This window comes from Budorcas taxicolor, chromosome 11, assembly GCF_023091745.1.
Source record: "Budorcas taxicolor isolate Tak-1 chromosome 11, Takin1.1, whole genome shotgun sequence".
NCBI classification, from domain to species: domain Eukaryota; kingdom Metazoa; phylum Chordata; class Mammalia; order Artiodactyla; family Bovidae; genus Budorcas; species Budorcas taxicolor.
In genome coordinates, this window is record NC_068920.1 from 25,358,859 (window position 1) to 25,381,566 (window position 22,708).

At 39.4% G+C, this 22,708-nt stretch overlaps 1 protein-coding gene across 1 annotated transcript; it reads right to left on the reverse strand.

Annotated features, from left to right (window-relative positions):
- Window positions 1–1,606: 1,606 nt before the first annotated feature.
- On the reverse strand, window positions 1,607–12,905 carry LOC128055157 (chorionic somatomammotropin hormone). Its single transcript, XM_052647568.1, has 5 exons — window positions 12,746–12,905; window positions 6,396–6,580; window positions 4,641–4,748; window positions 2,426–2,605; window positions 1,607–1,798 (listed from the first exon to the last, which is right to left on the reverse strand). The coding sequence occupies exons 1-5, from the start codon at window positions 12,798–12,800 to the stop codon at window positions 1,607–1,609; spliced, it is 720 nt and encodes a 239-aa protein (XP_052503528.1). The 5' UTR covers window positions 12,801–12,905.
- Window positions 12,906–22,708: the final 9,803 nt, after the last annotated feature.

The following is a 22,708-nucleotide window of genomic DNA, read 5'->3' on the forward strand; positions in this document are numbered from 1 at the left end:
CCCCCCCCCCCCATTTTCTGTTTACTAGGAATTACTGCTAAAGCCCTAAGATGCTATAAACCAGCCCAGAAACATCACTGAATCTTAGGAGAGCCAGTCAAGAGACTGGCCTTCATACCAGGTTTTTGGAGGCAACTGAAAAAGCAGAGCAACCCTAATCCAATCACATTGCTTTAGTCTCAATAGAGGCTCAGTCTGTTTGGATGATTTTATAATTTTGGGGACCTATTAGGGCATGTGTGTAAGGCCAAATAATTAATGACAAGGATAGTTACTCTAAAAGTAAGAGAGAATGGTATCTCACTTCTCAGATAAATGTGTTTATGAATCCAGCTTCCTTATCTACTTGGTTTCTATGTGATCAATTGGACAATTGTCCAGACTCCCTAGGTGGGGGACAATGAATACTTAACTAAGCTAGACTTGTTAAATCCAGAGTGATAGAATGTATGGAATTTTTGCAAGATGATGCAGGAAATGAGGATGCAGTGGAGTGTGAGTAAAGACAGCCACTGGAGGAGGATGGAGCTGGTTCACCTTTGTGTCTGCTCTGGTCTCAACCTTTGTGTCCCCCAGAAATTTCATAGGTTGAAATCCTGACTCCCATGGTGATGGTGTTTCATAGGTGGAGCCTTTGGGAGGTGATGAAGTTATGGAGGTGATGAAGGATGGAGCCTCCTGGATGAGACGACTGCTTTTATATATAAGAGACACATGGAGTTTCTCTAGCCCTTTCCCTGATGTGAGGATATAGTAAGAAGTGTGAGACGGAAAGAGGGCCTTATCTGATCACACTGTGAAAATCCATTTCTATTGTTTATAATTCTATGATATTTTGTTACAGCAGCCCAGAAGGACTAAGACAGCATCCTAACAATTTTTAGGCAGTTCAGTAAACCTCATGCTATTTAGGTAGCCATGTGCAAAGCACTTATATTGTCTGTTGTAATACTGTAGGGCTTCCCTGGTGGCTCAGAGGTTAAAGGGTCTGCCTGCAATGCGGGAGACGTGGGTTCGATTCCTGGGTTGGGAAGATCCCCTGGAGAAGGAAATGGCAACCCACTTCAGTATTCTTGCCTGGAGAACCCCATGGCCGGAGGAGCCTGGTGGGCTATAGTCCACGGGGTCGCAAAGAGTCAGAAACGACTGAACGACTTCACTCACTTGTAATACTGTGACAATATCAGAATCGGCTGACAGTTTGTGGCTTGCTTTCATAAAGAATTCTCAGAATTCAGTCTTCTTGGTAGCATGACCAGCACAATGAGTAATTATCTAATTCTTTGATTCTTATAACTTGACCCAGAATAATTTTGTGTGATTCTTTAGTAAGCTCTTTAATGATCTTAGTCATGTCAGTTCAAGCTATTTGTGACCAATTTTAATAGGAAATTCTTTCTCTCAGAGGTAGGGGTGGATTTTCTTTAGATTTTTTATTAAATGAAGATAAAGACATTGACAAATTTCCTTCTTAGATTTTGACATCTCTATAAAATCTGTGCTTATTTTGTTTCAGATAAGACGCAATCATGCATTAAATAGCTATAAAACTCAAAGAAGCTTTTGACGGGATGGATCATCACTAACCATCTCAGGATTGGCTGGGTTAATTCTGGGCTTGGCATGAGGTCAATCGGCACTTAAGTATATGCAGGTAGGTGTTAATTTTACTTGAATCCTTGTATAGGCAGTGGAACAGTCTATAAAAAGCAACTTGGCGCACATTCTCATCCTGTGCCGTCAGGGAGGACTGTTCTGACCACACTGGATAGGGCTCGTTCTTCTCTCCAGGATGAATCTAAGCACCCAAAAGATAATGAATTTTATGAGTTTTATTAGTATTTGCTCTTCTTTGTTCCTTCTTGTTATCAAATTAAGATTGGGGAAGACTTATGAAACTATCTAGACATGGATTTGGAGCCCGTGTATGGAAAATCTGTTAGCAATCTAAAATCAAGAAGCAGAACTCAAGTATGAGTTTGGTTTTGACTTCATCTTTCCTTCCTTTCCACTCTCATCCTTTGCTTTGAAGAGGACAAAGAAAGAATATGAGCAGACGTTCAGTAGCAGATCACCCAGGTTGCTTTTAAGAAAGCATTGATCTTACAAATTCCATGCTCCAGTTCTCTTACCCATGAAAGTATTTCAACCACATGTGCCCAGCAAGAGGCTAGCTTTTGGTGGAATTGTGTGCCATGCAAGGAATGCTGCACCTGTCAAAAATTGTAGCTGAATTCTAATTCACTTACAATAGAATCTAGCATTATGAATGATTAGGCTCTTGCTTTGTATAACAGCAATTAGAATATAGAAGGCCTGAATCTTGTCCTTACAAAGTGAGATGTTTCAAAACTCATTTCTCAATTCAGAGGTCATCTTTTTTCTTTCATAAGGAAAGCAAAGAAGGCTTCAGGAGATGGCTCACCCTTTTTTGTATCACTTCCACACCTTCTAGAAGTACTTTGGCCTTGTCCTTAATCTCTTCAGCCTTTATCAAGAGAGTAGGTGAGGCTCCTTTCAAGTTCTGCAGCTCTGTGACTGCATGATGCAGAGGTTCATCCCACGAGTGTAGCAAACTGATAATCAACCTAAACAGGATTTTGTCCTAAACAACCACAGGAAACAATCTCATTAAAATAAACATAATTCAGTGGGTTTGGTAACATGTGATTTTTGCTCAGAGAGGCTGAGCATATAAAAAACCCCTTTATTATTCCTCTGTGTATGCAAAAAAATTTAAAGATATTAAGGATATAAAATTATAAAATGTATATTATTAGTTTATACTTTGCTGAAATTCTTTAAAAAAAACTGTCACTCAAATCATCCTTTTGATGAATTCTAATTTAGAACATGAAATATTTTCTTTTCCCCTCTGAAATTAGACCATATGCTCAGTGAGTTCTTTTATATTTGAATGCTTTGCTTGTCCAGGAAGAGAAATCTAAATATTTTGTTGGAACTCAATATGTGCCTAGAGTACCGGACCCAGGAAACGTGGATCCTACCCGTGCCCACATCATGTTCACCCAATGATTCATTTGTATTAATGAATCAAACCATTCATTAATGTATTCATTTCCTGACTGGTAGTTTTATGATATTTGAACAAAGAGATAATGAAGAAGACATGAAATTCTTAAACACATTTTCCTCAATCCATACCAACACCAGTCCCATTTGCTGGTGACCCATTTCTATTGACATGTGTAGGGGCAGAAAATGGCACAGTATTGTCTTTAGTAACAGCATCAGTGGGATTCACAATGAAGGGTCCACTCCACTCAGTCCACTACTACAAGGATTGGGCGTGAAACTCCCAGGGGCTGAATATCTCTAATTAAAAGTCTTGATTTCTTTATGGGCATGAAATACTTTAGTGGTACAGGAAATGAAGAGCAGAGAAGAGACAAGTAGACATTGCAATAGAAATATAATGGGAGACTAAGGAGCTGTAATTAAATACAGAGTCTAGGGTGAGAGCAGCATAGTTTTCAAGGGGGCTTTGTAGCTTAAAGATGAAGAGTGAGAGCTCTGAGTTGGATGAAAGCTAGACTCACTGCTTATTACCTGTGTGATGGGTGCAAATCCCTTAACTTTTCTGAGCCTTGGTTTCTTCATCTCAGGAAGTGAAATAACAGTCACTGTGCTACAGGATTTTTTGTGAGGATTAAGCATAGTAATGAACACAGAGCACTTTATAAATTATATGGCAGTGTAACAGCCCTCAGTAAATTTTAAATTTATTTTAAATTAATTAAAAACATCCTTCTTCTCCTTGACCTTCTTCCTTCATTTTATCATCTCCATTATTAAGATGCTGAGCCGATGGAAAGAATGTTGATATTATTAACAAAGTTTTAGTAAGAGAAGAGATTGTATTTAAGAGAAGATGTATGTGAAAATATTTTAAATAATGTTAGGATTGTGGTTAATGTGGGAATCAGAAAGGAATAATTAAAATGAAAAAAAGTTTGAGCTGGGATAAATGATTGAGGCTTGATTTGTAGACTGTGTTTTCATCAGAACAGAGACATTTGTTGCAACCATAAGAAGCAAAACATGATATTTTATAGGACATTTGGGAAGGAGACTCATAATTAAGAATAAAAGTGACAGAGGAATCATTGAGAATGATAATGAAGTAGGTTTCAGAGAAGCAGAAGAATCAGGAGAGCCTTGAAAGTCAGAAGCAATGTCTCAAATGGTGCAGTGTAGGAGTGACTCGTATGTAGGCATCATTGGCCACAGGGAATACTCAAAACTGTGGTTGTATTTCTTATATATCCATAAATTTGGCCAACCTTATATTTTACACATAGAATTTTCATTCAACCCATGCTTTCATACAGTATAATAGCTGCAATCCTGGGTCTAATGCGTTGGTTAAACTAAGGTTATCTGCATGGGAATTGATAGATCTGTTTTTTTTTTTTTTTTTTTTTGCTACTAAGATCTTTAGTCATCACTTGATTCTATTCATACGTTATCAACTGCATAATGTAATTTCTCTTTGATTGCTTAGTATTCCTCCACATTTCTCTACATGTGCAGTTACTATTACTCTAATAATCTAAAGCCTAGTAACACAAGTGAACTGTCTCAGTTGCTCGAGTGAAAAACCCAGGTAAAATCCTCACCTCTGTATTTATAGCTTCTGCTTTGTTATTAGGGGTGGTGATGGATGAAGTGTGGCAGTTGTTGATGACCTTGGATTCGGAGTTTATGCCCTGGCCATACTGTTCATCCTGGGAGTGATCAAGCACATTAAATTCCGTAGGGTTATTTTGGCACTCAGTAAATGAATTCATTACCAGAATATTAACACAGCTGATAGATGTATGATTTTTTTAATGAGGGTTACATAACAATTGAATGTCATTCTTTTCCCTATTTTTCCCCATTATTGCTATAAACAATTGTTTTTCACCTAATTTTTCTAAACTTGAAACTCTTCCCTTCTTTGCTCTTCCCAGGTTTAATTTCATCCTTTCCGGTTAATATTAGGACAGGAAATGCTAAAATTACCACAAATAGAAACATGAGCACAATTTTTTTATCAGTGTCTGCTCTACAGTGGGCTACAAAACCAACACAATATTGTAAAGTGTTAACCTACAATTAAAATAAATAAATTTATATTAAAAAAAGAGAATAATTGGTTCCAATTCTAAACCAATCCTTCTATTGTACTTCTAAACCTATTCATGGCCAGTCTTAGAACAATGTTTGAAATGAAAGTTGCTCAGCTGTGTCCAAGTCTTTGCGACCCCATGGAGTTGTCCATGGAATAATCCAGACCAGAATACTGGAGTGGGTAGCCTTTCCATTTTCCAAAGGATCTTCCCAACCCAGGGATCAAACCGAGGTCTCCCGCATTGCAGTTGAATTCTTTACCAATTGAGCCACAAGGAAAGCCCAAGAACACTGGAGTGGGTAGCCTATCACTTCCTCAGGGGATATTCCCTACCCAGGAATTGAACCAGGGGCTCCCACATTGCAGGTGGATTCTTTTCCAACTGAGCTATCAGGGAACACAAGACAATGTTTAGTAGCATTTAAAAAACTATCATCATTTTGTTTTCCTGACATGGATTCAGTATGTACTGTGGTTGGAAAAGGGCCTTTACGAAGATTAATTAAGGTTAAATGAGCTCATAGGGTGGGACACTGATCAATAGGATTCGTGTCTTTATGAGGAGAAACACCAGAGAGATTTCTCTCTTGTCTCTGTGTCTCTGCCTCTCTCTCTCTTTTCCACTCCGTCAATCTCTGAGGACACAGGAAGAAGCCAACCTGGGAAGAGAGAGTTCTTACCAGAACCAGACCTTGCTAGCACCCTGATCTGGGACTTCTAGACCCCAGAACTGTGAGGAAATACGTTTCTGTTGTTTAATCCACTGAGTCAATGGTATTATTTAATGGGACTCCAAGCTTCCCTCGTGGCTCAGATGGTAAAGAATCTGCCTGCAATGCAGGAGACATGGGTTCAATCCCTGGGTTGGGAAGATTCCCCTGGAGAAGAGCATGATAAGCCACTCTAGTATTCTTGCCTGGAATGCCACAGTCCGCAGGGTTGCAAAGAGTAGAACATGACTGAGCGACTAACACACACCTTCAAGATGACAAACACAGGTGCTTTAAATTTGAAAAATTTTAACTTAAAATGACTAAAAGAAAATTGAAGCAGATATTTCACTCTTTAAGAATCTTTGAGATTTCATGAAATTGATCCTTTCTTTGATTTACACATCTTATGAGTTGATGCCTTGTTTGACTTAGGAAGTGTGTTATTTGAAGTTTGGCTGATGCAGCCTTTTTGTTTAAAGGATAAAATAGCCCACTCACTTTCACCAAGGTTTCTTATGGAAATAAGCAAGAAGTACAGTACTTACAAATTTGTTGAACACTTCCCCGGTGAGCTTAAAGTTGTTGTTAGCCACCGTTGTTGCTCTGTTAAACAGGCTTTGAAGGGGAATCTGGCAGTTGCCAGGTTGGTTTTGACAGTATGGTGGATAGTTCTCCTGACCCTGGCACAAGATTAGATTTGACACCACCAGCAGCAGAAGCAGGTGGGACCCTGCATAAATAAAAACATGAACCACTCTGAGATGATGTATTAGCCTGAGGTTAGCAAAAGCCATCCTGTCCAGGGAAGCCTAATCTCTCCCCGTTGCCCTGAGCAGAATTTGATCCAATGAACTAACTCATTGGAAAAGACCCTGATGCTAGGGAAGACTGAGGGCAGGAGGAGATTTGGGCAACAGAGAATGAGATGGTTGGATGGCATTACCAACATAATGGACAAGAGTTTAAGCAAACTCCAGGAGATAGTGAAGTACAGGGAAGCCTGGTATACTGCAGTCCATGGGGTTGCAGAGAGTTGGACAAGACTTAGGGACAGAAAAAGAAGAACGTTAGAATTTTTAAGGTTTTTTGTTCTCTTAGTCATATAGTGCCATGGTATCTAAGAATAAAATGGTTATTTAAAATTAAGTGATGAAAGTAAAAGATATGACTCTCAAAAGGCAGAATTAAGTTGGAGAATTGTGGGACTATATCTCCGAACATCTAAGCTTATTGGGACAAGCAAGGAGAATAATAGTTCATATAACACAGGCATATTTGTGTATGTATATTTCTGTGTGTATATGCATGTGTTACACATAAAGACAAATATGCACCTAATTCCTACATGGAACTTTGTGCTTTTTCAAAATTAAACTATATAGGAGACAATAAGTATAGCTGTGGTTATTCCAATAGTCATGTATGGATGTGAGCAATGGACCATAAAGAAAGCTGAGTACTGAAGAATTGATGCATTTGAACTGTGGTGTTGGAGAAGACTTTTGAAGAGTTCTTTGGACTGCAAGGAGATCAAACCAGTCAATCCTAAAGGAAATCAGTCCTGAATATTCATTTGAAGGACTGTTGCTGAAGCTTGAGCAAAATAAACTGATAAACACTTTTGTCCTTTTCTCAGTGTTCAGTTCACTTCAGTTCAGTCACTCAGTCATGTCTGACTCTTTGCGACCCCATGAACTGCAGCATGCCAGGCATTCCTGTCCATCACCAACTCTCAGGGGTGCACCCAAACTCATGTCCATTGAGTTGGTGATGCCATCCAGCCATCTCATCCTCTGTCATCCCCTTCTCCTCCTGCCCCCAATCTCTCCCAGCATCAGGGTCTTTTAAGTGAATCAGCATCAGGTGGCCAAAGTATTGGAGCTTCAGCTTCAACATCAGTCCTTCCAGTGAACACCCAGGATGGATCTCCTTTAGGATGGACTGCTTGGATCTCCTTGCAGTCCAAGGGACTCTCAAGAGTCTTCTCTGACATCATAGTTCAAAAAACATCAATTCTTTGGTGCTCAGCTTTCTTTATAGTCCAACTCTCACATCCATACATGACCGCTGGGAAAACCATAACCTTGACTAGACGGAACTTTGTTAGCAAAGTAATGTCTCTGCTGTTTAATATGCTGTCTAGGTTGGTCATAACTTCCCTTCCAAGGAGTCAACGTCTTTTCATTTCATGGCTGCAATCACTATCTGCAGTGATTTTGGACCCCCCCCGCCCCCCCCCCCCCCCCCCCCCCCCCCCGCCAATAAAGTCAGCCACTGTTTCCCAGGAAGCTATACTCTCTGCCTATAATAATTTTAGGTGCTATTGTGCCCAAGCAATGAAATTGGGGCTCTTCCCAGAAATGCATAGATAAGCCCTGCTCCAGAGTTTGTGTTCTTGATGCTGGTGTCTTCTGTTCTCTGGTCCACTAAGTCCCAGGCTTTCTCTCCTGAGCATCATCTGGTTCTCCTGTTTACACAAGTATTTGTACTTTGGTTTTCCTATCAGTTCTCTTGTTCTTTTAATCAGACTACCCAACCTCTTGATGGTTTATTTTTCAGACCCTTTTTTTCTTTGTTTTTCCTGATGCTTGTTAATGTATTTGCTGTCATATATTCCTGAATTTCAGTATCTACAGCTGTCCTACTGTATCCTCTTGCTGTCTAAATTTTGGCTTTTAGCATCACCATATTTTTCTGAACTTCATTTTCCTTTTGGTCCAGTTTCTGGTATTCAAATTAATCTGGATTTTCACATCTGGCTGTTCTTGGTTCCTCAAACAACTATGAGACGTTAGCTTTCTCTCCATGCAATACTGCCCTTTATTTTGATACCATTGTGGACTTTCTAGAATTTCACTTCCTGCCTCATATTTTGTCTTTTTCTAGCTGCTGTAACTTCAGTACTATGTGCCTTTATATTGGTATTAATACTTATAATAAATTCTTAACCTGATGTAGCAGATAATTAATAGGAATACAATCAAAATAGTAATAATAAATCCCCCCAAATTAATATCCATAAATGCTCCCACTTTTAAAAGATATTCTACCCAAATATTATTGAGATCCCCTAACTCATGTTTCATTACTAACTGGTCCAATTTTGAGATAGAATATAGAGAACAATGGAGTGGTAAACACTGACAATTAATTACCTTGCCCTTTATATCATTCAGTTCAGTTCAGTTCAGTCACTCAGTCGTGTCCGACTCTTTGTGACTCCACCAATTGCAGCACGCCAAGCCTCCCTGTCCATCACCCACTCCCAGAGTTCATTCAAACTCATGTCCATCGAGTCAGTGGTGCCATCCAGCCATCTCATCCTCTGTCGTTACCTTCTCCTTCTGCCCCCAATCCCTCCCAGCATCAGAGTCTTTTCCAATGAGTCAACTCTTCACATGAGGTAGCCAAAGTATTGGAGTTTCAGCTTCAGCATCAGTCCTTCCAAAGAACACCCAGGACTGATCTTTAAAATGGACTGGTTGGATCTCCTTGTAGTCCAAGGGACTCTCCAGAGTCTTCTCCAACACCACAGTTCAAAAGCATCAATTCTTCAGTGCTCAGCCTTCTTCACAGTCCAACTCTCACATCCATACATGACCACTGGAAAAACCATAGCCTTGACTAGACGGACCTTTGTTGGCAAAGTAATGTCTCTGCTTTTCAATATGCTATCTAGGTTGGTCATAACTTTCCTTCCAGGGAGTAAGTGTCTTTTAATTTCATGGCTACAGTCACCATCTGCAGTGATTTTGGAGCCCCCCAAAATAAAATCTGACACTGTTTCCACAATTTCCCCATCTATTTCCCATGAAGTGATGGGACCAGATGCCATGATCTTCGTTTTCTGAATGTTGAGCCTTAAGCCAACTTTTTCACGCTCCTCTTTCACTTTCATCAAGAGGCTTTTGAGTTCCTCTTCACTTTCTGCCATAATGGTGGTGTCATCTGCATATCTGAGGTTACTGATATTTCCCCTGGCAATCTTGATTCCAGCCTGTGCTTCTAATTAGTAACCGTGTAAATGTTAGTCTTTGTACAGTAGCACACAAACTAGCAATATTAGAGCTATTCCTAGCACATATTACAGCTCCTTGTGGGGTGATTGCTTTTGATGAAGGATGTGAACTGAGAACTATAATTGCCAAAAAGATGAGTGGTCATGAAAGGAAGCAATGCAAGGAAGACATAGGCTTTTGTTGTTCTGGTAGGAAAAGCTTGTTGTGTCTCTCATCTACATTCTAACCTCCAGATTTAACAAAACCCTTATTCTTTCTTTGATTTTTTAAAAATTTGCTTTATTTATGTTTTTTTGCTCTTTGGTTGTATGAATTTTATATATTTTTGGATATTAAGACCTTGTCAAATATGTGATTTGCAAATAGTTCCTTTCATTCTATAGGTTGCCATTTGATTTGTTGATGGGTTCCTTTGCTGTGCAGAACCCTCTGAGTTTGATGTGGTCTCAATCGTTTATTTTTGCAGTTGCTGCCTTTGCTTTTTGTGTGAAACAAAAAAAAATATTGCAAAGACATATGTCAAGGAGATTCTCTCAAATGTTTTCTTCTAGGAGTTTTATGGTTTAAGGTCTTATGTTAAATTTTAAATCCATTTTTGGTACAGTTTAATTTTTTTGCATACAACTATCCTGTTTTCCCATTACCATTTATTGAAACCATCCTTTCCCATTGGATATACTTGGTTCGTTTGTCATATATTAATTGACAATACATGGGTGTGTGCTTCTTTCTGGATTCTCTGTACTGGCCTGTTGACCTGTGTATATGTTTTTATGCAAATGCCATTCTGTTTTGATTACTTTATATATTTATACTTTTCTGTATTTCTCTTTCAGATAGTTTGCTGTTGGTGTATGGATAGGCAACTGAGTTTTGTATGTCGGAATACAGTAAACAAAATATATGCTACAGCTTTATGGAATAGACATTTTCCCCCCAAATAAGACATACAGATGGCCAAGAGGTATATGACAAGATGCTCAACATCAATAATTACCAGGAAAATGCAAACCAAAAGCACAAGTGAAATCACCCCGTACCTGTTAGAATGGCCATTAGCAAAAAGGTAAGAAAATAACATGTGTTGATGAGGGTATGGAGAAACAGTAGGTCTTGTGCACTGTTGCTGGGAGTGTGAATTGGTGCAACTCCCATGGAAAGCAACTGTGCAGATTCCTCAAGCAATGTAAAAGAGTAATGTTATATGATACATTAATCCTACTTCTGGCTTACCTCAAAGCTCAAAGCTTACCTCAAAGACCCAGGTTCGATTCCTGGGTTGGTGAGGTTCCCTGGAGAAGGAAGTGGCAACCCACTCCAGTATTCTCGCCTGGAGAATCCCATGGACAGAGGAGCCTGGCAGGCTACAGTCCATGATGTCACAAGAGTTAGACACAACTTAATGACTAAAATGAAATCACAATCCTACTTCTGGATATATATTCAAAGGAAATGAAATAATTATCTTAAAGAGATATTTGTACTCCCATGTCCATTGAAGCATTATTCACAGTAGCCAAGATAGAGGAACAATCTCAATATTGTCAACAGGTGAACAGATTAAAATAATATGATATGATATATATGTGTGTGTGTATGAATATTATTTAGCCATTTAAAAAAGGGAGAAATTATACCATTTGTGGCAAATGGATAAAACTGGAGAGCCTGATGCTAAGTAAAATAAGTCAGAGAAAGAGAAATACCATATGATCTCAATTATTTGGAATCTACAAAATATTGGAACTCAGAAACAGAACAGGATAGTGATTGCCAAGAGCTGGAGGGTGCAGAAAATAAGGAGAGATTTCTAAAAGGTTACACATTCTCATTTAATAAGGTCTGAGGCTCTAATGTAGAGCGTGGTGATTATAAGGGATAAGATTGTGCTGTATAATTGAAATTGCCTAAGATAATGGAGCTTATATATATTCTTTACAAAAAAATAAACAGTAAACCTGTGAGGTGATGGCTTTGTTACTGAACTCAATAGAAAAGGAAAATATTTTCTGAAACATACATACATTGGAGTCAACAAGATGGTAGAGGAATAGGTGGACATGGAGTACATCTCTCTCCATGGATGCATCTAGAATTCATGTACAGAGTTTTCCTGGAAGCTCAGTGGTAAATAATCAGCTTGCCAATATAGGAGGCATGAGTTCAATTCTTGATCTGGAGATCTCCCATGTCACAGAGCAACTAGTCCCATGCACCACAATTATTGAGCCTGTGCTTTAGAGCCTAGGAACTGCAAATACTGAGCCCACATATCACAACTACTGAAGCCTGTGTACTTAACAGCCCATTCTCTGTAACAAGAAAAGCCACCACAATGAGAAGCCCCGTATGCTGTACCTAGAGACTGTCCCCCACTCTCTGCACCTAGAGACTGTCCCCCACTCTCTGCACCTAGAGAGAAGTCTAGGAAAACGTGAGCTGCACTAATTTGTGTTGCAGGATGGGGGAGTCAAGGGATACTGGGGAAATGAGAAATTAACACATTTTCAATAGGTTTCCCGTATTTTTCTTCATTTGCTTTTTCTTGTCCCCCTTCTCTACAGGATGGTGTTTTAAAAAGAAATTAATGCACATTTAAGTACCTCTGGAGATGTATCAGGAGTTCCTGACCACTGGAAAGGAAATCATAGATTCATGCAAAACTCACTAGGATGAAGGGAAGAAGGAGGGAAAGCAAGCAGAACCAATTTGCACCACGGGGTCAGGGAGCTGAAGCAGGGGAGAGATTCAGCATTCAGGGCAATTGGTTGGGCAGAAGGGAGGCATTTGAGGCCTTTGGAGAGTGAAATAGCTGATCTGTGACAGTCCAGATGGAGTGGAACCACACAGATAATCCATGCCATAGCCTTATATACCTCGAACAAGGTTGCAAATCCATTGGTGCCCACGGTGGCTGGATGCTGGAGCCATGGGGATCGGAGAGAAATCCTAGGATGAGGACAGCTGCTGATGAGGAGATGGCCCAAAAAGACAGAATGGAGATCTGTAGTGGGGAATGCCTAAGGAGGCAAACCTGGCAACCTGAAATAGGATGCTACTGATTACTCATGCCCTGGGGGTGGAGCTATCACTGCTTCTCTTTTACCGTATTCTTCTCTCTTATCAATGCTGGTGCCTGCATAAGAGCAATAGGGAAAAGATCACAGTGATGATGGCCTTCAAGTGACCAGTGCGCTGAGCAATAGAAAATTTCAGTATCTCTATACACCCTATGCGGGCATGCTAAATTGTTTCAGGCGTATTCAACTCTTTGAGAGCCTATGGACTGTAGCAACCAGGCTCCTCTGTCCAGGAGGATTCGCCAGACAAGAATACTGGAATGGGTTGCCATGCCCTCCTCCAGGGGGTCTTCCCTACTCAGGGATCAAACCAGTGTCTCTTACCTCTCCTGCATTGACAGGTGGGTTCTTTACCACCAGTACCACCTGGGAAGCCAACATATAGGCTACCCTACATATCTTATTCTCTTACTATCTAAATTTTGACTTGTAGTGTTAAAATTTAATATCTAAATATATGTGTGTTAACGTTTATTACAGAAAGACCACACTCTTCCTCAGTGGTAATGGTGGTCTATGTCTATGGTTAAAGAACTAGGACAGGCTTCCTCTGCCCTGGGATGGATTTCCTGTACCCTGCCCTTCAGGGAGGTCAGTGGGTGGCCAACTCCATCTATGTATACCTTGTGTGTGGGTCCGCTGCAATTCTGCAGCATCCTCACAAAGAATTTTGTCTTAGCCACTGGAGATGCAAACTGTGTAGTGTCTCAAGACTTCACTCAGTCCCAGTGGGTTTTATCAGGAAGGTGCAATCCTTAAGAATAAAAACATACGGCCTAGAAAAGAATACAAGCTCATAGTCTTTATCATCTTCATAAATTTAAGTGATAAATCTCACCAAACTCATTCAGATATATTCTCAAATAAATTTTTTATTGGCTGCAAAGTTGTAAAGCTGGACCATTCATAATCTGGAGGAGTCCATACAGGCTCTTTCCACATCAAGACAATATCTTGTCACATTCTTTTCCAGTTGCACTGATGGGCCACAGTGTTTGCACACAATGAAAGAGCTCAAAGATAAGGGATTTAACCCAGAAAAAAAAATTCAACTCTCTTGCTTGTGAGAAGCAAGAAATTTCTTTTCACTCTGAAAATATCTGTTTTTTTTTTTAAGTTTCTACTGTACTGTGCACTATGCAGTATAATGTTATATGCACTATCACATTTATATTTTTATAAATGTATGTCACAACCATACATGGCAGGGGTAAATATCATTATTTTGGAGGTAAAGAACTTTCTTTTTGCTTTCCATACACTTCCTACTTATTAGATTTTGATGTAAATTTTAACCATTATTTTTCCTAAATCTTTTAGTGAGCTGTCCTTTTCTTTCCAGACCTTCCATCACAAACTGCTCTGTCCATCTCCTGGAAGAGCCCCAGTCCCCTAATATCTCTGGGATTAGTTCTGTCTAATATTGGCTCTGTTCTTCAGCCAGACTTTGCTTTAAAAATGCAATTATAGTTGTGTTTCTGCTCCTGAAACACTTGGATGGCTGACTCTTGTCTTTAGAAGAAAGTATACTTTCTTTCTCACTCTTCTTTGGTCTCTCCTAGATCTTGAACTTGTCTGGGCTTCAACTTCACTCCTGGCCTGTCTTCTCTCTTCTCTCTCCAGTCCAGCTACACCAGACCTTACCTGTTCCCTGAAAACACCATCATCCTCCACCATCTTCCCTCTTTTGTTTTCCTTTGCATGGAATGTTTCTTCCTATCATTTCCTTAGCTTCCTTCCATGTATCTTTTAGATTTTTAGCTTCTGCATCAATTCCTTGGACAGTGATTCCTAACTGTCAGACTAGGAGCCAAGTTCCTTTGACCTAGTTACCCTTCTCTGTGCTCTCATAATGTCAGTCCTTCCTGTTTCAACATTTCTTCCAGATTGCTGTTTCATGTTCACATATCTGTATTTTCTGCTGGTATATAAACTTACTGAAATCAGTGGCCTTGCCTGTCCTTTTCATCTAAGTATTTTCATCCTGTAATGAAGAATCTGGTGCTGATGAATCATTCAGTAAACAGTTGTCAAATACAAAAAGAATTTTTAAAAAACAGAAAACCAGAGAGGTTGAATCTCCCGTCCTGAGTCATGCAAGTTATACCTCTGGCCACACCTGGATTAGAACCCATGTGTGTTCATCAAGAGAGTCCAGCTTTCCCTCCATTTTACTGCTACCTTGGGGAAGGGCTGATGTGACTCAAAAGGTTCATTCTTACTTTTTCCTCTTTTCTGCCCTAGGAATAGTATTTTGGATTCAGTTTTAGATAACAGAAGGTTCCAAATATCTTTTGATAATAGAACATATACTTTAAAATAGTAGTTTGAAAATTATAGGTGACTGCTTAGTGATATATCTGCATGCTTTGAAAATTTATATAATCTAGAACGTTCTTGTGAAATCTATCGTAAACTAATTCAATTTTGATCTTGAATTTGGTGCTAAAATGTAAAGTTATCTTTTTATCATCTTTTAATCTTCCTTAAGTTTACCCCGAGAGGTGTCTTTTAAATCATATTACTTGGGGATTACGTATGCAATGCCAAGAGGATAGAGATACATTGCTGCCGTATAGCTGTATCTGTTTTTGTTAATAAGGGGAGAAATTCATTTGTTGGCAAGCTTTTCACATGTGGAAGGTGAATCTAGTTTCTGATTGTCAGTGATTATTTAACCTATGAAGTTTAAAAATTTCTAGTCCAAACAGTGGTGAGTAACAGAAATGCAAACCTTGGCTCTGGTTTTGTTTAGGTTATTTCTGTTGATATTTGTAAACACCTTTTGAGTTGTTACCAATTTACAAAGATTACAGATTGCCTGAAACCAAAGATGATGAGGGATGTACACACGTCCCTTCATTTCTCCTTCCAGACTTTTTCAGGCATCTCAAATGAGATGAGAGTTTACTGAAGACACAGAAACAAAGATCTATGATTGGCTTATTGTGGGTGAGTAGGTATTTAAATTTGCTTTAAAATTTCAGGAGTCATTGACTTTTGGTATGTGTTGCCTGGTGCTTCAGTTCAGTTCAGTCGCTCAGTAGTGTCCGACTCTTTGCGACCCCATGAATTGCAGCACACCAGGGCTCCTTGTTCATTACCATCTCCCGGAGTTCACTCAGACTCACATCCATCGAGTCCGTGATGCCATCCAGCCATCTCATCCTCGGTCGTCCACTTCTCCTCCTGCCCCCAATCCCTCCCAGCATCAGAGTCTTTTCCAATGAGTCAACTCTTCACATGAGATGGCCCAAAGTACTGGAGTTTCAGCTTTAGCATCATTCCTTCCAAAGAACACCCAGGACTGATCTCCTTCAGAATGGACTGGTTGGATCTCCTTGCAGTCTAAGGGACTCTCAAGAGTCTTCTCCAACACCACAGTTCAAAAGCATCAATTCTTCGGCACTCAGCCTTCTTCACAGTCCAACTCTCACATCCATACATGACCACAGGAAAAACCATAGCCTTGATTAGACGGACCTTAGTTGGCAAAGTAATGTCTCTGCTTTTGAATATACTGTCTAGGTTGGTCCTAACTTTTCTTCCAAGGAGTAAGTGTCTTTTAATTTCATGGCTGCAGTCACCATCTGCAGTGATTTTGGAGCCCAGAAAAATAAAGTCTGACACTGTTTCCACTGTTTCCCCATCTATTTCCCATTAAGTGATGGGACTGGATGCCATGATCTTCATTTTCTGAATGTTGAGCTTTAAGCCAACTTTTTCACGCTCCTCTTTCACTTTCATCAAGAGGCTTTTTAGCTCCTCTTCACTTTCTGCCATAAGGCTGCATATCTGAGGTTATTGATATTTCTCCCAGCAATCTTGATTCCAGCTTGTGTTTCTTCCAGTCCAGCGTTTATCATGATGTACTCTGCATAGAAGTTAAATAAGCAGGGTGACAATATACAGCCTTGATGCACTCCTTTTCCTATTTGGAACCAGTCTGTTGTTCCATGTCCAGTTCTAACAGTTGCTTCCTGACCTGCATACAGCTTTCTCAAGAGGCAGGTCAGGTGGTCTGGTATTCCCATCTCTTTCAGAATTTTCCACAGTTTATTGTGATCCACACAGTCAAAGGTTTGGTATAGTCAATAAGGCAGAAATAGATGTTTTTCTGGAACTCTCTTGCTTTTTTGATGATCCAGTAGATGTTGGCAATTTGATCTCTGGTTCCTCTGCCTTTTCTAAAACCACCTTGAATATCAGGGAGTTCATGGTTCACGTATTGCTGAAGCCTGGCTTGGAGAACTTTGAGCATTACTTTAATAGTGTGTGAGATGAGTGTAATTGTACGATAGTTTAAGCATTCTTTGGCATTGCCTTTCTTTGGGATTGGAATGAAGACTGACTTTTTCCAGTCCTGTGGCCACTGCTGAGTTTCCCAAATTTGCTGGCATATTGAGTGCAGCACTTTCACAGCATCATCTTTGAAATAGCTTAACTGGGATTCCATCACCTCCACTAGCTTTGTTCGTAATGATGCTTTCCAAGACTTCACTTTCCAAGATGTCTGGCTCTAGATTAGTGATCACATCATCATGATTATCTGGGTCGTGAAGATCTTTTTTGTACAGTTCTTCTGTGTATTCTTGCCACTTCTTCTTAATATCTTCTGCTTCTGTTAGGTCCATACCATTTCTGTCCTTTTTCGAGCCCATCTTTGCATGAAATATTCCCTTGGTATCCCTAGTTTTCTTGAAGAGATCTCTAGTCTTTCCCATTCTGTTGTTTTCCTCTATTTCTTTGCATTGATCACTGAAAAAGGCTTTCTTATCTCTTCTTGCTATTCTTTGAAACTCTGCATTCAGATGCTTATATCTTTCCTTTTCTCCTTTGCTTTGAGATTCTCTTCTTTTCACAGCTATTTGTAAGCCCTCCCCAGACAGCCATTTTGCTTTTTTGCATTTCTTTTCCATGGGGCTGGTCTTGATCCTTGTTTCCTGTACAATGTCATGAACCTCATTCCATAGTTCATCAGGCACTCTATCTATCAGATCTAGTCCCTTAAACCTATTTCTCACTCCACTGTATAATCATAAGGGATTTGATTTAGCCTGGTGCTTACCTGCTTCTGTTTGGTGCCAGGTTTACTCTGGATGAAGATTTCAGGACAGCAAGACCTTTTGGAATTCCATGAACCTCGCTTTCTTATTGGCGAAAGTTTGAAAAACAGCAGCTGTGGAGATCTTCTTTCCAACACAACTGGAATATTAATGGAATTTATTTTTCTTGTTATCTGCATCCATTTTGTAACTTTGCATGGACACTTTATGATTTCCAAATTAATTTAGGCACCCACAATGTACAGTGTGTGGTGTTTATTGTGTAAGGGTAGCAGTGACAATCTTTAAAGATTTGTTGTTTGATAGTCAGTATTCAGCCCCAGGCCACTTCTCTTCGCTTATTAAACTGACCAGTTATGACTGCATTTGCAAACATAAGTGAGTTCAGAGGTTTCTTCAATCTCTCACTAACTCTTAGGAAAGAATCTTTTTAGATACTGACTGTATAACTAGACATTTGAGAAAAACTACAATGTTTTAAATGAATTATGAAGCCAGAAGAAGATTTTCTGTTGAAGTTCACCTGAAAGATGAACTTGATTTTGACTATCAGCAATGGAATATTAAACCTTTGAGGTACTCAATGAGATTCTCTAAGACAGAATAACTGTGTAAGACTTTTTTCCTTTCATTAATTTATATCTTTTGCAATTTTAGTACTAGGAGAAATATTCTTTAGGGGGGAAAAGCCACTGGAAGTGACAATTTCACTAAGCAATCAAGAGTTCACTTATTTTCAATTAAATACAAATGCTGCATGCAATGCTCTTTATAGCGACTCTTGGCATGTTTCATAATTCATTTCTTAAAAAGTGTAACTATTTTTTTTTAAAAAACCAGGGAAATTTCTAAACTGTGAATGCCAACTGTCTCAAATAAATAACCACTGTGTTTCTACTGCATCAGGTTTCTTAATATTCTTAATTTGTTCAGTGGACAAATGATGTTACTCGTAAGAATTATCGGATGTGTACACCCTGTAATAGACAACATTGTGTTTGAGCCAAATCTGCCCTTTGAGGAAATCTGAAAGTAGAGACAGAACAAAGGGTGTGTGTGAGTTGATCAAGAAAAGGATAATCGGAGGTATGAAGTTATTCATTGATTGTCTTTTATGACAGCCACTTAACCAGTTTTTCTCAGTATACTTTCCTGTAGATATGGAAATGAAAATTTTTCATGCTACCACATATGAGGCAACTCTATACTGTTTCCTACCCCCATTTGAAACAGAAGATCCACAATTCTTGAGCAGGAGTGGCAAGAAAACTCACCACTAGATTCTTGATTATTATTTAGGCTTTAATTATGTAGCATATTTTCTGCCATCGCTGTATAAGTGCCTCACGTGTTGCAAATTTCTTTTGAACTCAGGCAGATGCTTATCAAGAAATCATTCATTTCTACCTAAACACTTTTAGGTGACAGATCAGTGCTTCTGATGATACCACAAGCAGTACTTTTACCAAATCCTAACAGTTAGCTTATATTTCATTAAAAATGGGAAAGTGCATTGAAGTTTCCCAAACTGTTCCATGTCATGATAATTGATAAAAAGCAACATCAATTTGGGATAACTGAGAATAGCCTTTGGATAGCTAAACACAGAAAATACTGTGACTGGGATCATCTTATATTAAAGACATTTTTGTCTATATCCCTTATACTATAACACAGGAAGTAATTAATAATGCTTAAATATATGCTGCAAACACCTTTTTGGATAGAACATTGCAATATTTAGTCCATGGGATACAAGTACATGAAACACATATATTCTATCCTAAAAGGCCCTGTAGTCTTCTTGAGAAAACACCACATATAATGGGGGGGGGGGGCGACAACTTCATAGAATATATTCTTAACAGTCACAGATGATTTTAGATTTGAAAGAGACTTTATGATCTTTGTTTATAACATTATTGATTTGTTTTTGTCTGTGCTATGTCTTCGTTGCTGCTTGGGCTTCTCTCTAGTTGTGATGAGTAGGGGCTACTCTTGGTTGCAGTGTGCAGGCTTCTCATGGAACTGGTTTCTCTTGTCGTGGAGCACAGGTTCTAGGCTCATGGGCTTCAGTAGTTGCAGTTCCAGGGCTCTAGAACAACGGCTCAACTGTTGTGGCACAAGGGCTTATAGTTGCTCCTTGGCACGTGGGATCTTCCCAGACCAGGGATCAAACCTGTGTCTCCTGCATCAGCAGCAGATTCTTTACCACTGAGCCACAAGGGAGCTCTGTGATCTTTCAAATCAAGGTCCTCTGCAACGTCTTTCATGGGACACTGGCACATATAAACTTTTACACAAATTATTCCCACACAGTTAACTCCTGTAGGAATTCCTTTTTCTCCTCTAAAACATAGATATTGGTGCCAACACCTGGCTGCATAGTGACCCCAGGGCTGGGGGCCCTCTGCAACTGGCCCCTTGCAGCTCCCTCCAAGTGAGTTAACTGTTTTGTTGGTCTTCCTACCTGTTAATGCCCATGGTGCTTACTATTATAATTATGTAATGTAATGATCCTAATGACATGTGGATAATAACAATCTGCTTGCATTGCAGAAGACCCCAGTTTGATACCTGGGTCAGGAAGATCCACTGGAAAAGGGATAGGCTCCCTTCACTCCAGTGTTATTGGGCTTCCCTTATGGCTCGGGTGGTAAGGAATCTGCCTGCAATGTGGGAGATCTGGGTGTGATTCTTGGGTTGGGAAGATTCCCTGGAGAAGGGAAAGGCTACCCACTCTAATATTCTGGCCTGGAGAATTCCATGGACTGTATAGTCCATGGGGTCACAAACAGTCTGGCACGACTGAGCTGGAGATGGTGTTGGAGATACACAGGGAAGTTGGTGATGGACAAGGAAGTCTGTCATACTGCAGTTCATGGGGTTGCAAAGAGTCAAACATGACTGAGTGATTGAACTGAAATGAATGACATGTGAGTGTGATGGGAGCAATTTGAATTAAAACAAAAATGAAAAATATTGGTAAGACCCTTGAGTCTAAGAACATTACAGTTAGGAATGATCTATGACATGTAAACAGAAAAAAAATTAAAGCTTAGCATCTGTACTCATTTTTTTCCCAGTGTTTATGTACTATTTTATTTTACAAAACTAAATGTAGTAATTATAGATGATGTGTGATAATTTTGACTTTTGAACAAAAAGAAAGAGGAGGGGGTTGGAAACAACTAAATGGGTATAACTAAAAGAGGCCATGGCCACATAGAAGAGACACATCAGAAAATAAATATTATCTAAAGGACTTTTTCATTTAACAACAACAAAAAACTACTGGTGCAATCCTTTGGTTAAGGAGGATTCTACTGCTAACTGTAGCATCCTCTGGGATAATGAGAATGTTTGTTTGCATAGTTCAGCATCTGATAAATTCTGCAGCAAACTGTTATGCTCTGAGACATTTCTTCTCTCAAAAGTTTCTGTTGCTTTCTCTGCAAGCGAACCCAAGAGTATCAAGATTAAGAAAAGGCAGGTTTAAAACAAGCTGTTGGGTGCTCTGTTTCTTCAGTCATGTTTGACTCTTCGACCCGATGGACTGTAACCCACCAGGCTTCTATGTCCATGGGATTTCCCAAGCAAGAATACTGGAGTGGGTTGCCGTTTCCTTCTCCAGGGATCTTACCAACCTAGGGACTAAAGCTGCATCTCCTTCATTGGCAGGCAGATTCTTTACCAACTAGCCCCCTGGGAAATCCAGTTTTAGTGTAGTACACGCCAACAAATGAGCGAGCACTGTCTTCCATTTTTGTTTGGCCATGTTTAAGCAACCCAAAAGTATATTTGCAAGATGTGGTCTTCCTATAGGTATATTCAAATCCATGTGGTAATATTCTGAATATTACATTTGTATCAAAGAAAGTAATTATATATCTAATTTTGTTTTTCTTACAAAGGCAAATTCCTATACCTCACTGTAAGAAATGTTTTTCCAAGGGAAATTGAAGACTTAGATATATCTATTTTTAAAATTAATTTACTTATATTAATTGGAGGCTAATTGCTTTACAATACTGTAGTGGTTTTTGCCAGACATTGAAATGAATCAGCCATGGATGTACATGTGACCCCCACCCTGAAACCCCCTCCCTACTCCCTCCCCATCACATCCCTCAGGGTTGTCCCAGTGCACCGGCTTTGAGTGTCCTGTTTCATGCATCGAATTTGGACTGGTGATCTATTTCACACATAGTAATATACATGTTTCAATGCTATTCTCTTAAATCATTCCATCCTCGCTTTCTCCCACAGAGTCCAAAAGTCTGTTCTTACTATCTGTGTCTTTTTTGCTGTCTGACTTATAGGGTCATCATTACCATCTTTCCAAATTCCATATATATGCATTAGTATACTGTATTAGTATTTTTCTTTCTGACTTACTTCACTCTGTATAGTATACTCCAGTTTCATCCATCACATTAGAACTGATTCAAATATTTTCTTTTTAATAGCTGAGTAATTACATTGTGCATATGTACCGTAGCTTTCTTATCCATTCATCTCCCAGTGGACATCTAGGTTGCTTCCATGTCCTAGCTATTGTAAACAGTGGTGTGATGAACATTGGGGTACACATGTCTCTTTCAATTCTGGTTTCCTCACTGTGTATGCCCAGCAGTGGGATTGCTGGGTTGTCAGTTCAGTTCAGTTGCTCAGTCCTGTCTGACTCTTTGTG

Bases quoted from the DNA above. Each gene is read 5' to 3' on its own strand.
- LOC128055157 (XM_052647568.1), bottom strand. From the start codon at position 12,800: ATGGCTCCAGCATCCAGCCACCGTGGGCACCAATGGATTTGCAACCTT. The intron at 4,749-6,395 runs GTAAGTACTGTA...GATCACTCCCAG, and splicing joins GGGAAGTGTTCAACAAATTT to GATGAACAGTATGGCCAGGG. The intron at 1,799-2,425 runs GTGAGCCATCTC...TTGGGTGCTTAG, and splicing joins TGGAAGTGATACAAAAAAGG to ATTCATCCTGGAGAGAAGAA.